At 40.2% G+C, this 17,224-nt stretch overlaps 1 protein-coding gene across 2 annotated transcripts in view; it reads left to right on the forward strand.

The window, feature by feature from the left end:
• The window catches only part of LOC149316437 (adenylate kinase isoenzyme 5-like), a 122,954-nt gene that overhangs the window by 99,247 nt on the left and 6,483 nt on the right, over positions 1-17,224 (forward strand). For both annotated transcript variants that reach the window (XM_089515476.1, XM_089515477.1), the window contains 3 exons: positions 10,283-10,446; positions 11,466-11,582; positions 13,958-14,149. In XM_089515476.1, the coding sequence (XP_089371602.1) occupies positions 10,283-10,446; positions 11,466-11,582; positions 13,958-14,149 (473 nt within the window). The remainder of the gene's footprint in view (positions 1-10,282; positions 10,447-11,465; positions 11,583-13,957; positions 14,150-17,224) is intronic.

The raw sequence follows: 17,224 nt of genomic DNA on the forward strand, positions 1-17,224 counted from the left end.
GACAGCTAAGTCTCCTGTCCAACCCCCATCACTCACCTTTTTCTAGCTACAGCCTCCTGAACTCATCCTTTCCTGGTTATAGAGAATGTGGGGAAGCAGCAGACAGACATCTGGGGATTTTCCTGCAGTATGAACTGCAGCAACAGGCACCAACAGGGTCCTCCAGTGGTCCTGCAGATGATATCACTGCTCTACATTCAGTTGTAGGAATAGAGCTGGATGCTTGTCTACTTCTCCCTCTCCACTGATCTAAAAGTGAGAAAAGATAGGATGAGGGTGGGGATTTTGGTCATTGAATGACCAGTAATGAATTCTGACTTCTGAAACTACCGGTATCAAAAAAGTGAGCTGTGAAGGCATTAATGCAGACTCATGCCATCATAATTCACCAACATCAATAATTTGCCACGGTTTTTCCAAGCTCTGCTTTATCACCATGTTCATAACAGACTCTTATCATTAACACTTATAAATGGAATAAGCTTCAGTCAGGGGCATCAGTTGAGGTTTTAGGAGGTTAGCAAAAAAGTATTTTAGGAGAGTTAGTAAAGTGATGGACATATTCAAGGTTAGGTTGTGAAAAAGAGAATATTTGAAATGAAATTAGTTGTCATAACTACTCTAAAAATGTTAATATCATAGAGCAGAGAGATACCATCCCCTATTTGATTTCAAGTGAGCATTTGAATCCCCACTCAGCCATAGAAACCCACTTGGGTGACACTCTCTCAGCCTCAGAGAAAGGCAAAGGTAAACCTCCTTGAAAAAATCCTGCAAGAAAACTCTGTGATAGTTCGCCTTAGGGGTGCCATAAATCAGAAATAACTTGAAGGCACACAAAAGCAACCATTCTTGGAGCCTTCACCTTGTGTCAGTTTTCTGTTGTATAGGAGTGTTCTATACAAAATTATAAAGAAGATCTGGTTACCCTTCTTGACACTAGGCAGATGTCTGGTGGCAAGAACACCAGGTTGCTGGCCAATGATACAATAATCTGGCAAACTAGCAGTGAGTTTAAAACAGAAGTTCTACATGATTTCATTAATAGGTAGCACATTGAAGTGAATTCAGAAGCAATCGGGTAACCAGTTTGGGCCCTGGAATACCAGGGCTGAAAGCACATCACTATGAAGACCACTTTATTATGTAGCAGTGGAAATTTCATTTATATTTTGTAGGTTCCCAGTTATTTCCAGCCCCTGGATATACAAACTACAATTTAAGTATGGTATTTAAAGCTCTGAAAAGGCTAGAGATGACTGAACCAAACAAGAAATATTTCTAACTATCTCGAACTGATAGGGGTTTTACATGCTTTCTTTTCAGTTAGGATCAAAGATTTTCTGCATTGTCCAAAGCAAATCAAAGTGCAAAGCTAGCACCATTGTCAACAGTGTAGAGATAAATTTTGGCCCTGTACAGACAGGCCAAAATAAAGCTGCTTCGGGTCACTTTGGAGGTATGCTGTTTAAATGATGCATGCGTCCTAAGAGGCTGGAAGCTGTGCCAAATCCACGCTCCAGCCCTAAGGACAGGAGCTTAGCTTTGGTGCGGCTTCTGGCTTCTTAAGATGCATGTGTCATTTAAACAGCATATCACCAAAGTGACCCAAAGCAGCTTTATTTTGGTCTGGTTGTTCAGGCCCTTTGAGATCCAGGTTCTCATCATGACAGTCCCCATAGCTATAGGCATGAGGGAGTCCAAACATGCAGGAAGCTATACTGATCTATATCAGCAAACCAGTTCTAGCAATTTTCATTTACACCAGGAGGAATTCTTTTATATAGCTAAAGGTAAAGGTTTCCCTTTTAACAAGGTTGCCAAGTCATGTCTGACTGTAGGGAGTGGTGATAATTTCCATTACTAAGCCGAAGAGCCATCCTTGTCAAAGACAACTCTGTGATCATGTGGCCAGCATGATTGCATAGAACACTGTTACCTTCTCACCAAAGCGACACTTATTTATCTACTTGAACATTTCCATGCTTTCAAACTGCTAGGTTGACAGAAGCTGGGACCAGTACCAGGAACTCACTCCATCATGCAGAGCCTTGGAACTGCCAACCTGTTGATCTTGCAATCGTCAGAGTCAGCATCTTAACTGAGCCACAACCTCCCAACAAAATATATAGCTAGTCAGTCTTAATTGCCCATGGAAGACCAAGTCTGTTGGGGTGTGTTGAAAGAGATCACAGCAGAGTCGTGGAGGAATATCAACAAAAATAGAGCTTTATTCAGCAAAGCATAGAACAAAATAAGCAAAGCAAAAATATACCAACATGGCTAAGTACAAATATACACAATGCAAAAATAAATCAGCATACCATAATTTCCTACATGCTAGCAGTACTACAACTTCCTAGCAAGGAGGAAGGAAAAAAAACATACTTCCCAGTAACATGGAGAGCAACAGGCTCCTGGCCAGCATGGAGAGCAGTACACTTTCAAAAGACCAAGCAGATTCACAAAACACAAAACTCTGCTAAGTGGCTATCATAACCAGCTGGCCCAATGGCCTGATTGCATCACTAATTGCTAGTGCAGACTTACCATCATGGATTTCACCTGTCACTCTGCTACACCCTCATTCAGTCACAACTTACTATGCAAACTGGCATACCCTGACAAAGTCATCCCCAGATACTTTGAATAAGCTGGGATAGCTGAAAAAATATGTTGTTGCTGTGAACATTTTCCCCCAACCTATTGTAAGACAATAGCTCAGTGAAACCTGGGAAATCTGGGGGTGAGGGAGAGTGTGTCAGCATCCTTGCTAGTCAAAAGGTTCCAACCCTTTGAACCTGGCATTTGAGATGCAGTCAATATGGTTAATTTATCTGCAAAACAGATTCTAGATACGGGCAGGATTTAGGACACAACGTGCAACACCTTTCCTTAAACTAGTGTCCTGACTGCAGTTCCCATCATTTCTGACATGCTGACTAGAGGATGATGGGGGGTGTATTCCAACATTAGGGTACCACAGTGGAGAAAGCTGGTGTTGAACCTTGTTCTTGACAGCAACTTCAAAAGTGTGAGTGTCCATAATTTAGGGCCTGTACAGACAGGCCAAAATAAAGCTGCTTCGGGTCACTTTGGAAATATGCTGTTTAAATGATGTATGCATCCTAAGAGTCTGAAAGGCGTGCCAAAGGCATGCTCCAGTCCTTCCAAAGTACCCGAAGCAGCTTTATTTTGGCCTGTCTGTATGGGGCCTATGACTCATAGAATCATAGAGTTGGAAGAGACTGCAAGGGCCATCCAGTCCAACCCCCTGCCATGCAGGAAATCTAAATCAACTTCATAAGTTGCTGTAAGTGATTTGATAATTCTAAAATAATGTGAAAGGGACCTTAAGTTACTAAATGCTAGGACGGCACTATTATACTCCATGAAGATCTGTAAGTATTCCAGGTGGGGTCATTTATAGTCTATTGCTTCCTTTTTGCTGCCAGAGGCACAAGGCTGTGTTATTAGGAAAATCAATCTTGAGCATTATGCACTATGGAGATACATTCATTGCAGCATCTCCATCCTTCTATGAAAGGAGACTCAGATTTTGAGCACAGATGGATGATAAATAAATAGAATATCATCTAGTTAACTGAGCTACAGGAAAGCTGTCCCTGTTTGCAATGCAGAGAGATCTTCCTGGGAGCATATTTTCATGTTTGCTTTATTGATCACATGCATATGTTTTGAAGGATGGTTTTGGATTTAAAACAGCATAGGGCTCTAGACTCTGGACTGTCTTTAGACATGGAGAACTGACTGAGAGTAGAATTAGACATGATACACAAACATGTTTTAGCAGCTCCCCACTTAAAAAAAGCAGCTGAGGGCAGGTTGCCAGGTGAAATAAGGGGAAAGGGTCTAATCCCTTTAATTCTTGTGTAGAAGAAGGGATTTCAGCAGCTGTTGCTTGTAAGCAATTTTGCATAGTGTTAGGAGGCAGATGTGTCAGAGGTGATGGAATGTGTATATGTTGTTGAAGCGCCTAAAGGAGCCTTAAGTCACCAGATCCTCTATGATCATGGAAGCTAAGCAGGGCCAACCCTGATTAGTACTTGAATGGCAGACCACCAATGCGCTGTAGGCTGTTTCAGAGGAAGGAACTGGCAAAACCACCTCTGAGTACTCCTTGCCTAAGGAAACCCTATGAAATTAATGGGGTCTTGATTCAATTAATGTGGTTGTAGCATCACTATAAGGAGAAGAACTACAACCAAGCTCTCAGCCTGGCTAAAACTTGTTTCAGCTTGGTTGATGGTAAGGCATGATGGTAGTTCGTCAGAACCTGGAGGGCCATAGGACACCCTCCCCCCCGCCCCAGATTTACAGCTTCGTAAGGGCCAAAGTGCAATGTATTAACTAGACACCATAGGAGAGAAGATAAGGAAAGTATCGAAAAACAGAAATGGGCATATATGGTTTTCCAGTTGTTAGATTATCAACTCTGACTATGACCAGTGGAGAGGGTTGGTTGGAATTGCTGTATAACAGCATTGGGAGGGCCACAAGTTCTTGATTACTGCTTCACAATGTTTGCTCTGAAAAGCAGCCAAAGGAGCAATTATCTTTATAAATGACACCTTTTCTTGTGTCTGTAGACTAGGTTTTGTCCAAGAAGAAGATGATGAAAGCGGAGAGTGAGGGCTGATTAAATCAAATTAAAAGCACATTTATGCTGACTTTTGGCCTAAAAGGTGGTTTACAATAGGAACTGAAAACCCAGTTCAGTTAAAACATCAACCTAAAACTATTAAACAGCACAAAACCCACAACATAATACTATAGGTGACAACATTAAATCATGTTAAACACAGGACTGAATTTGATATCCCATTTGTAATTTCCTACTGTTGATGTGTGTGTTAAATCTTTAGTCAACTGGGTTTCAATGAATAATTTCCACTCAGAGCTGTTGGATTAGCTGGGATAATAATCTATATGCTGCAATAAATATTTGCCTTTTCCTCATTTAAGAAAGGATATTTCCCATTCCTTCATGTGGAGATGTGCGCCAGCTGAGTTAAATCTTCAGAACATTTGTATGCTATTTATTGTTCAGGCTTTAGGAGCAGTTGGAGGCTCCACTGTGCCAGGCTTAGTGCAAACGAGTTATATTCTGAAGAGTTAAATTGCAGACAACTGGTAGCCCTATTCATGCTTCAGGACTAGTCTCCCAGCAGCAGCATTCCTAGTATGAGTTCATACAATTACCTCCACTAACCTGTTGCTCTTGTATAAGCTTCTACATTTAGTATTCTCTGTAGATATGTCTGATACTTGCAAAGGAAACATGGTCTTATGGGATTCCTCATGCTTTGCAGCTATCAGATGTATGCTGAACAATATGGTCAGTTTTATATTTTTACATTTAGAAACTTCATATATCCTATTGAAATGCAAGCCATTTTTATAGGGGATTATTACAATGCAACAAGTGCATATGCATACAAGTGAGTATTGCATGAGATCTCAAAACTGAATGTAGATAAGATTGAAGTGAAGGTTCCAAGATACTGCTAACACGGTGGACAAGAAGGAACTGAGGTAAATGAGCATGAATCTTCAGTCTATATAGGGTGGGCAGAGCTACCACCAAAAATCTTGCCTAGCTAAAAAAAACAAGCCATAATGTGATTCACAGAGACTATGAAGAAGAAGCACATGTAGTTTTGAAACTATATTGAGAACCAGGTGCACAGCAGTGAACAGAGACACATAGAAAACTGTTTTATGCCAAGTGAGACCAAGGTCCACCTGGGTCAGTGTTGTTAACTCTGATTGGCAACAGTGGCTCTCCAGGGCTTCAGGCATATAATTATTTTACTGGCCCTACCTGAAGAGTCCTTGCTTCCCTGGTGAGCTTCCATCCATGTAACAAGAATGTTCAACCTTGCTTAGCTTCCAAAATGAAATTTTTATTAGCGACGTCAAGGATGGTTCTCTTATTGAGAAGGAAGAGCGCTTAATTTGCTGCATGCAGTTATCTGGGGATCACAATCCATGTGGGGGACATAATGATAATGATATTGAAATATTGCTCACTCTTCCTTGTTTGAATGTGGGCTTGAAAAACAGAGGCAAAATACACATAGCCTTAGCTTTCACTTTCCTGGCTTTGTAGAGCTTATATGGATATGCATAACCTGGCAGGTGTGGGGTAGGGGGTGAATAATTGACTATGAGCCAGCAGGGTTCAAATCCCCATTGGCCATGGAAACCCACAGGTAATCTCTCAGCCTGAGAGGAAGGCAAGAGCAAACCACCTCTGAATAAATCTCACAACAACAACCAAAACAACAATATCAACAACAACAACGAAAGCCATGATAGGGTCACCATAGTTGGAAATGACTTAAAGGCAAAAGCAGCAACAGCAGGCTATAATGGGGTTGCCATAAGATAGAAATGACATGAAAGCACATAGCTATATTGAAATATACTTACATTATGCACATACTACTTCAATGCTGGTGTCCTCCACCATACTTGAGGCAGCAGACTAGTATAGAATGCACAGACAAACTGAACAGCATACTGAGTCCTGTTCAACAAAAGGGGGGAAGATATAGAGAGCTAAGGAGGAACAGCTAGGCGGCTTCCATCACATTAGCAGCAGATTGGGCCCATCCCAAGCATCTGTAGCCTAAGGCAATAATCTCATTCCGCCTAAATGTAGGTGTTGTTCTGAAGCAGAATATTGGCCAGGTTTTATTTATACTCATTTCTTTTGAATGAATGCTTGGAAGTAGGTCCTGCTGGGTATCAGTGGAACTGTATATGTAGATTGCACTCAAATGTCATTCCATGTTAAGATATAAAGCCCTAAATGGCTTGGGCCCAGGGTACTTGGAGGACCGCCTCTCCCCATACAGTCCGTCCCACACTCTCAGATCGGGCGGAAAACATCTATTAAGAGTTCCTAAGGCAAGGTTTGTGTCTTCTTCACAAAGGGCATTTTCCATCGTGGCCCCCCAGACCTGGAACTCTTTGCCCGACAAGCTCCGCTCAGCAACCTCCCTAGATCTCTTTAGGAAAAATCTGAAGACCTTTCTTTTCTGTCAAGCCTTCCCCCATGTACCTTGATGTTATCCTTTCTCTCCCTTGTGCATATTGTTTGATCCAGCTAATTTGTTGTATTGTTTTAATTGGTTTTAGATTGCTAATGATTGTATGAAATGTTTTAGGATACTTTGTATTGTTTTTAAATTGATGTGGTGGGTTTTTGTATTTATTGGGTTATGGGTTGATGTGTGAAGTGTTTTTTGATGGTGATTTTTGTAAACCGCTGTGATCTGCAAGGAATAGCAGTATAGAAATAAAATTTCATTTCATTCATTCAAGATGCTCCCTGAAAGAAAAGGGATGTCCTATTGATCCTTTAGCAACAAGGCAGAGTAAAACAGCAAAGGATGACAGAATTGAGTGGGCCTCAGGAATACATCAGTTGTCTTATGGACATCAGTGTCAACACACCTTGGGGTCCAACTTTATATACTGGAACATGAAAGCCTTTTCACTTTGTCCTTGGTTTCCATCTTTTGTTTCTTCTTGAAACAATAGGAAATGTATTCTCTAACAGAAAAGTTACATTGAGGAATAAGAAAGGAATTAGAAGGAGAAGATAATACTACAGCACTGGTTGGGCTCTGGAGCTTTTTATCACTCAGCAGACGTATTTTGTGCTTCCTTTTTTGTAAAATGCAAGTTGTCATTATTGTGAAAAATATGAAAGAAGCATTAAAAAACCTGTTAGATCTTGCTTTATATCAGGTTCCTTATTTCTATAAAAGAGACATTTTTTTTACAATCATAAAGACATGCAGTAGGTGAGAATTAACCATCTCCTCTCTGTTGTTCTCCATTTCTTGTTCAAATGCTTGCAAGTTTCTGGCTTTCCATTACAATATAGGTGTCCAAGACAGTAGTGGACAATACCTGCCACCATCAATCCTATACAGTCATTTCTCTGCAAGTGTTTGGTAGTTAAAGAATGAGTATCTTATTGGTCACAAATAAATGCACAAAAGATAATAATCTATCCTTTTGCTAACTGCCATATGAAATAGTTGCCATCAGGATAAATTATTAAGTAGATTTGTTTCCAGGGACGAGTATGAAGGCTATTGTAGAGAGGTTTACAAACCCAATGGACAAGTGTTTTGTTGGTTTGAAAGGTACTACACTGAGCCATTGTTTCCAGCTGGGCTGGAATTCTGTGGCCTCCAGATGTTGTTGAACTGCATCTTCCAGCATTCCTCACCATTAGCTATGCTAATGCTGCTGAGAGTTTCAGTCCAACAACATCTGCAGTGCGTCGCCATTCCCACGCTGGTCTACAGCCAACAATCTCCATTCCACTGCAATCAATTTGGTTTATTGTTTTAAAAAATCCTATTCTGTTCTAAATGCATGCTATGCTTCTCTTCCTCTGCTTCTGCTCCTAAACAGTCTGTCAGCAATGGCCTCTTGTGACACATTTGCTACAGTGCTACCTGAACTCACTAATGGCATCTCTAAGCATGGCAGATTGTACAACCATGTTTTAATGTGAGATATGTTGAGGAAAGTTCCCTCTTGTCCATGCATACCAGGGTCAATCACTCCGGGACAAGTCCAGTGGTTAGTCCTAACTAATGTAGACTCATTGAATTAATAGAACTTACACGAGTGGTGACTTCCTAAGTTCCATTCATTCAGTGGGTCTACTCTAGTTAGGAATAGCAATTGGATTCAGGCCTAAGGTTGGAAAAAACAGAAAAAGATAATGGTCTCTCAGTTATCCAGTTTGCAAAACTGCTTGCCTAGAAACAGTTCTTCTTTGCCACAAGGAGGTTGCTATTTGAAAGCTTATGTTAAGGTTTCTGATGGGGGTGATGCATGTAACTATGATGTCTCCCAATGCTATTCCTCAAAAATCTACCTTTTAAGTCATGCAACGGTGGAAATTCTGAAGCACTGGAGAGCATTGTACAGGGGTAGGCAACCTGTGGCCCGCGGGCCGGATGCGGCCCGGCGAGGCCTTGGGACCAGCCCCAGCCTGGTCCTGCTGCTGATTGCCGCCGGGGCCTTTGGGGGCAATTGTGTATAGAAGCCTCAGAAACATGCATTTATATTAACATTTTTTTAAAAATCAGCAAAAATTTTTCGCGTGTCCTCCATTTGAAAATTTTGTCCTACATTTGTCCTGGTTTATTTATATATCTAATTTTTTTTAAAAAAAAAAATTAATTATTTATTTTTTGGCTTCGGCCCCCCAGTTGTCTGAGGGACAGCAACCCAGCCCCCGGCTCAAAAAGGTGGCCTACCCCTGGCATTGTAGGACTGCTACAAGGTCCTGCCATAGCTGCTTGTCACACCATCCCTTACTACTGTGAGAGGGCTGGACATGCCATTGCTTACTACCCAACTCTACAGTACCTCAGAAATTCCTCTATCGTTGGGTAAGTGTGTGGTTTAAAAGGTAGTTTGGGGTGTGTGCTTTAGGTCATTTCAATAGTGCAATGGTTGTAAAAATGAATTTATATAATTATAGTGTCAGTAAATGTAATTATTGAACAGAATGCCAGCCAAGATTTTCTTTGGACTTTATATCTCAGGATCCTTCAGGAATTCTGAGAATTGTAGTCCTAAAATATAACTTTTCCAAGCTCTAGATTATTTTTTAAAAGTAGGAAAATGATCTGATTAATTTTGCCTTAACTATTGCTGTGATGGAATTAAAAAAACATAGCCTTGTTGGCCTAGAAGATCGGTATGCAAAGGGATCTTGTAGCACCTTTGAGACTAACTGAAAGAAAGAAGTTGGTACAGCAGGAGAATAGATAATCATGTGATTGAACATTGAAATATAGTGTGGGAAACAGAGAAGGATGTGATGGACGGCTCAAGGGCTCCCTCATGAGGATGGGGGTTAGTTAGCATTGAAATGTGTGTAGTGTGCTATGGTAGTCACCCTGCCCTTCCTCTTACCTGCTCTCTTCATAGGTCCTCTTATGGCAAAGTAAGACTATGAACTCAACACCTCTGTATCCCCTACACAAAAATTGCCACCCCTCACCATTCCCAGCTGTTCTAAACAACTCCTATCCTTATTTCCTCACTTTCCTCCAAAGAAGGAAAAAAGAAAAACAGTTTGCAAATGCTTTAATAATTCAGCAAAACATTGAAGGCTTGGTGAATCCACAAGGGATTCCCATCATCAGTCTCACTGATTTACATGCCATTGTTTGGCCTTGTAGTGATCTGATTCTATTTGTCCTTACCTGTGAAGGTGGCCCAGGCTCTGGCAAAGGAACACAGTGTGAGAAATTAGCACAGAAATATGGATTCACATATCTGTCCACGGAAGAGCTCATCCAGCGTGAAATGTCATCATTAACAGAAAGGAGTAAGATCATCCGAGATTCCATGGAAACTGGCAAGCTGGTACCAGGGGTAAGCTGTGATTCCAGAGATGAGATGGTTGTGATAGAGAACCTGTTCATCACAAATGAACATGGAAGCAGAGAAGATGCAGATGGGAAAAGTTGGGAAAGATAGTTCAGCTGCTTTTGCCACATTTTTGAATGACCATATCTCAGGGAAATGATATGTCTGTCTCCACAACATGTTTCAGAAGTTTAATCTCAAATAGGGAAAGATACCTTGGGCACCTTCATGATATGTTAAAATAAGTATAGCAGCCCTTAAGGCATAATAGGATTCTTTGTTGTAATCACAAAGGTTACTTAAGAGGTTCTCTGTAGCATTATTTTATTGGATCCTGTAATGTTAGCCTATTATATCATAGGGAAGGAAAGTGTATATTGCAGGCTATAAGAAATGCCAAGACTATTTTTATGCCACCCAAGTCCTCCTCTTTTAAGCTTTAAACAATTATTAAAATACCTCCATCCCCCATGGAATGTGAGGGGGGATGGTACATTTGGGGCCTACTAGGTTATGTTAAGTTGATGGAGACCTTTCTTCAAAACTTCAAGTACATTTTCTGGTGTTGAAAGGGGCCCCTCTTGGACTAAAATAACCTGGGAGGATATGGTAAAGTTGCTTCCATGCAGATAAGGCAGAGGCATTGTGAGTAAAAAGAAAATTTGTAAACTTTTTCTCAAAAGTAATTGTGGGCGTGGAGGGATGTGGTTCTGTGATGTCCAGTGAGGGGCCTATGCATTTTCCAGACCATGGGTTGTTGCTTGCCTCAGATCTAAATTTTTAATCATACAGTAGCGCTTTAGGGACTATCGCCTTTTAGTATGTTTCTGTCTGTAAAAATGTTTGGGCTGAGTAGTAGTAGTTTGGAGGACTTTGGAGCAGCTTCAGAAGATTAAGATGGGCACACAGTATGTGTTTGAAGAGATAATGCTGGAATAGGTGGGGATGAGGATATGGGGTCTGTGTTTCATACTAAGACATGTCACCTTTCAGAGAGGGCCCTAAACAAACATTTTTCAATTAAGGATATTGTTATGGAGCTCCTGAAAGAAGCTATACTTCCCAATATGGGAGATACAACAGGATTCCTGGTTGATGGTTTTCCCCAGGAGATGAAGCAAGCAGAAGAGTTTGAGAACCAGGTAAGCACACATATAATGGAGAAGAGCTGTGAGAGATCTCAGGTTTGATTCTTTGGCTTCTCTACCAAGAGCTTGGAAAATATTCCTGTTTGACATTCTGACTGTCGATCAAGCTGGTGCCCTTCAGATGTTTTGAACAACAAAACTCATAAGCACTGGCCATACTGGTGGGGTTATGGGAGTTGTACTTCAAAACATTTAGAAAGCAAAGGTTTGCCTGCCTGTGATATAGATAATACCAAACTAGGTAAACCAGTGGTCTGACTCTGTTAAGGCAGTTTCCTATCTTCCAATTTATTATTATTATTATTATTATTATTATTATTATTATTATGCTTTATTTATATAGCGCTGTAGATTTACACAGCGCTGTATATACAAACAATAAAATAAAGTAAACCTGCCCATGGCGTACAATATAAGAAATAATAGCATAATATATATACATAATACATAACAATACAGGAAAGAGTACAATAAAGTAAAGCAGGCAACAAATTTAAAAAGTCAATTAAGAACTTGGTTTTTAGCTGTCTTGGAATTATCAGTCTACAGTAGGATATACAGTTATTTTTTCCCCCCTGGCAGGGCTTCTATGTCTTTTTAACTGCCATGTGAAAAATAGAAAATCACAAAATGATGTTTTTCTCAGCATGCAGATCCTCAACATGAAAAGCTCCACTTGTTGAATTTCTAGTTAAACGCTTATATTGCTTCATTGCACAGGAGGATGGTAGGAGATGAACAGTCGAAGCACATAAAATTTTAGTTTAGGAAGGCACTAACTTTGGTGGAATGAAAGGCAAGTCTAAAAATGTTTTTCTTTAAAAATGAACAGAGTAAATGCTCACGCAGCTGGATGTATTCAAAAGTTTGATAACAAAGCCTTTTTTTTTTTTTGGGATACAGTTCAGTCATATCTGCTGTTTGATGGTGCAATTTCAGCTGGGTGCACTTGCCCTTTTGAGATTCTCTGACTTACTGTGCTAAAAGTGTGCCCAATTTATATTCAACTTCCTTAGAGTTGCATTCAGCTTAGATTATATCACTTTTTACGACTACTCTTTTCCACCGAGTTCCCTTTTTGTCTTGCCCATAGCAGAAATCAAAGATCATTGGTCAGATTCAGCTATCATTACTCTCTTTTCTATAAATTCTTCCAGTACCCCTTCCTCAAGACAGCTTTCAAAACTGGCCTCATATTGTTCAGCCTGACATTTTTGTGGCCACTCCATATATATTGTGAGCTTCCTGCTTAAGAGCCATTCCCAAGTGGTTTTGAATAAAAAATACTTTTTTGTTTTTGCTTGTGTCCTCATCAGTTTGGGATAGTTAATTTTGAAACAGAAGTTTTAAAAGTCAGCTTGCCATAGAGGGCTTTACAGTAGGCCAATCAGAATGAAACCAAGGCATGCACTCTCTAGGAATGGGTTTTGCAGACACCTGAGTATCCAAGTTCAGGGCTAAGTCCAGGAGTAAACCCAGTCCATTGAAGGGGAATGCACAGATTGAACCCTTATTCTCTTATCTGCCTTTTGAATTAACAAAAAACTTCTTGCAGCTATTTTCCTGAACCAGATTTACTATCAAATTGAAGCAGTGCCACCAACAGCTACAATTGTGTCACGATATACTTTTTCTCCTTTATTTTCTTCATACTTACTTAAAAAGATAGGGAAGGTTTTCACAGGAAAACTGGTTTCTTCATTTGAGAGCTGTAGCCTGCTACACATTGCTCAGGTGGCTTGGCAAGTAATGTTAATAAAGCATGAATTTCTGAAGCCATCTTTGATTGTATTTTGGAGACTGTGGTTAAATGTGCAAACTACCTTAATAGAGATATCCCATTCTCTAGCACTTCACATGTATAATCACACTACTACTGAGTCACAGTTCTGTTGTGTGCTGTTACACAAGAGAAGGCATACACACAAGATACCAGGTACATATATCGAAAGCTAGTAGAGTACTGTGTCAGCAGAGAATTTGGGAAATCCACTTTTCCAAATCCATGCAGAGCCATAAAGTTAACTAGGTGATCTTGGCTCAGTCACTTCTCTCAACTTGATTGACAGTGTTATTGTGAAGACAAAATGTGGAAGGAGAGTTCAGATATTTGAGGGTGAACATGAGCACACTACCATCATCTTGGGACAAAACGACAAACTTGCCTTGGGGGAAGATTTATACACAGATGCAGGCAGTAAGCCATGTGTCTGAATCACGTCTGGAAAAAATCTGTGTTATGTTTTACATACCGAAATGAACCCATGAAGGACAAGCACTGTGTTGTAATCAGCTATTATATTTAGTAAAATGGGGGAGCATCTAGCCTTGGAAACCTCTGACACAATTCCTGTTCTTAATTCCTTCAGGTTGGGGACCCATCCCTCTTGCTCTGCATGGACTGTTCCTCAAAGACAATGAGCAGTCGCCTTCTGAAAAGAAGTCAAAGCAGCCAGTGCCTTGATGATAATTCTGAAGCTATCGTGAAGCTCATTGAAACGTACTACCAATCAGCTGAGCCAGTGATGATGTATTATGAAAACAGAATCCCAGTGTTTAAAGTAAGTTGTCCAAGCTTCAGAACTGGACCGTTTTTGTTTCCTTCCCTTACAAATTCTGTTCAAGAAGCTGACAGTTATTTCAGGTATGTTTTTCTCATACATTTGTCAGCATGCACATGGAGTTATTTAAGGCAGAATACCACAAATAGTCACAAGCAGAACAAGGTTAGATCTAACAGTTTGAAATAGATGTTAACCCTTCTGTGATGCAAGTAGGTCCATCACCTAACTGAAGAACTCTGAAGTCAATTTTATGTTCCCTTGGTATGTCCCATTATGTACAACGGCATAATAAAATTATGTCCCTAATATGAAATGACAAAATCAAGGTTTGCTTTTTTGATTTAAAATATATTTTCAAGCCATTGAATCCATGGATGCAGAATCTGTGGATATATAGGGCTAACAGTATTCTTGTCACACATTTAGATCTACAGTTGACCCTTTGGATCCATGATGGTTCAGATCCGGGACCTCCCACAAATGCAAAAAAAATGTGGATTATTGCACCTCATATGGCAGTGATGTGAATGTGCACGCTTTAGCATTTCTGTGTTCACTTTACCACAATTTAATAATATGGAGCAGGATGATTAATATATTATTGCATCGGCATCCATGGATTCAAAATCTGCAGATCCTAAGGGCCAACTGTATATAAATTTGGTCTGAGAGGGGGGGAAATACTTGTAAAGGGAAAAAAAGAACAGATTTAGTTTGGGATGGAATGGAGGTCATCTTCTGCAAGTGGAGAGGTGGTGCTATTAGGGGCATTCACCTAGGATTGCCAATTATTTTTGTATCTGCCAGTATCAGGGATCAGTAGGCTCCCAAGCAGCCCTTCTCCTGTCAATGCCCATGAATTGAGTTATCCCTCTGTACCAACCTGGTCATGTCACATCGGTACAGGAATAGAAAATGAAGCAGTGCAGCACAAGAAAAAGCCAGTCTCTCTTCCTACCACCCACATTAGCTGGTTCATGGTGTCAGAGTATGGAAAGAGTGCATGACCTGACACTTCTCACCTCTGTATTCCAGTCCCCATCAATTCACACTGTTGGTTGAACATAGGTTCCACTGAAATGAATGGGAGAAGCAATATACTACTTTGAACCAAATGCAACTTGGTCCAGATCCAACCCTTTGTTGTTAGAAAATGCCTCTTTAATGTTAGCATTTGACTTAAGCTTATTGTAAGTACAAAAGTACACGTATTTAACAAGTACTTGTAATTTTTAAAAATACAATCTGTTGACCAATTAACTGACCAGAGGTGTGCGTGGCATTTTGAGAACTCTAAATATTTTAAATTAATCAACCAATCAAATAAAAGTTGTGGCCCTAATTTTGAGCAGCACAAAAGAAAATATTTGGATAAGAGAAACAGAGTTAAACAGTTTTGAAGAATACAGATACAGGACTTTACATAAACCAGTGAAATAACTTTTACTTCCATGTATCGATCAATAGCTTTTTAAAGATCACCCTACAAAGCAAAGCAATAATGTACCCACTGTCATATCTTTTTCACAGCTACATTTTGAAAAGCTAACTTCTAGGTAGAATGGTACATATTTCTCATTTTGAACTCATTACAGCAGGGGTAGGCAACCTTTTTGAGCCGGGGGCCGGCTTGCTGTCCCTCAGACAACTGGGGGGGTCCGAAGCGAAATAAATAAATAAATAAATAAATAAATAAATAAATAAATAAAATAGGACAACATTTTCAAATGTAGGACACATTTTTAAATGGAGGACATGCCAAAAAAATTGATGCTTTTTAAAAAATGTTAATATAAATGCATGTTTCTTAGGCATGATCAAAATGGAGGACATTTGGGCATTATTCCCAGACAGAAATGTACTTTCCTTTTGGCCAACCCCCCTCCCCCCATTCCAAACAGCACATTTGGGCACTGAACATGGCTTTACTCAAGATGGCCTCTTGCATATTTCAGAGGCTTACTGCATAACCAAACTCTTTGGGTTTCACACTGAACATGGGTCCCTATGCATATTTAACATGTCAAGCTGGTTTAACAAGAAGTGATTTGCTCTTGGGTTCAACTGTACTTCTCAGAAGTGTGTACTTGGTCAAGGGACTTTGGTTTTTCTTCACTGGGCATGAGTTTGTAAAAATCAGAGCAACTTGCATTGGCTGTGCCTCAGAAGCTGGCTGATATCAATATCACCATCATCACCACCACCATCATTGTCACAACAAGGCAGCATTAAAAGGACAAAAAACGCACAGAAAGACACTTTGGAAAGTCACACTCTCTCGGCTTCAGGCCCATATCTCAAAAGCTGACAGATATCAATAAATAAGGGGGAAATATATAAATAAGGGGGAAATGTACATGGGAAAATTAATCCAGGGGGAAATGTACAAGGGAAAATTAATCCAGGGGGAAAGGAGCATGGGGAAATTAATCCAGAGGGAAATGTACATGGGAAAATTAATCCAGAGGGAAAGGAGCATGGGAAAATTAATCCAGAGGGAAATGTACATGGGAAAATTAATCCAGAGGGAAATGTACATGGGAAAATTAATCCAGAGGGAAATGTACGTGGGAAAATTAATCCAGAGGGAAAGGAGCATGGGGAAATTAATCCAGGGGGAAAGGAGCATGGGGAAATTAATCCAGGGGGAAAGGAGCATGGGGAAATTAATCCAGGGGGAAAGGAGCATGGGGAAATTAATCCAGGGGGAAATGTACGTGGGAAAATTAATCCAGAGGGAAAGGAGCATGGGAAAATTAATCCAGAGGGAAATGTACAAGGGAAAATTAATCCAGAGGGAAATGTACATGGGAAAATTAATCCAGAGGGAAATGTACATGGGAAAATTAATCCAGAGGGAAATGTACATGGGAAAATTAATCCAGAGGGAAATGTACAAGGGAAAATTAATCCAGGGGGAAAGGAGCATGGGAAAATTAAATCCAGAGGGAAAGGAGCATGGGAAAATTAATCCAGGGGGAAAGGAGCATGGGGAAATTAATCCAGAGGGAAATGTACAAGGGAAAATTAATCCAGAGGGAAATGTACATGGGAAAATTAATCCAGAGGGAA

Source organism: Sceloporus occidentalis, unplaced genomic scaffold, assembly GCF_023333645.1.
Source record: "Sceloporus occidentalis isolate IW3139 unplaced genomic scaffold, rSceOcc1.0.p SCAF_3, whole genome shotgun sequence".
NCBI classification, from domain to species: domain Eukaryota; kingdom Metazoa; phylum Chordata; class Lepidosauria; order Squamata; family Phrynosomatidae; genus Sceloporus; species Sceloporus occidentalis.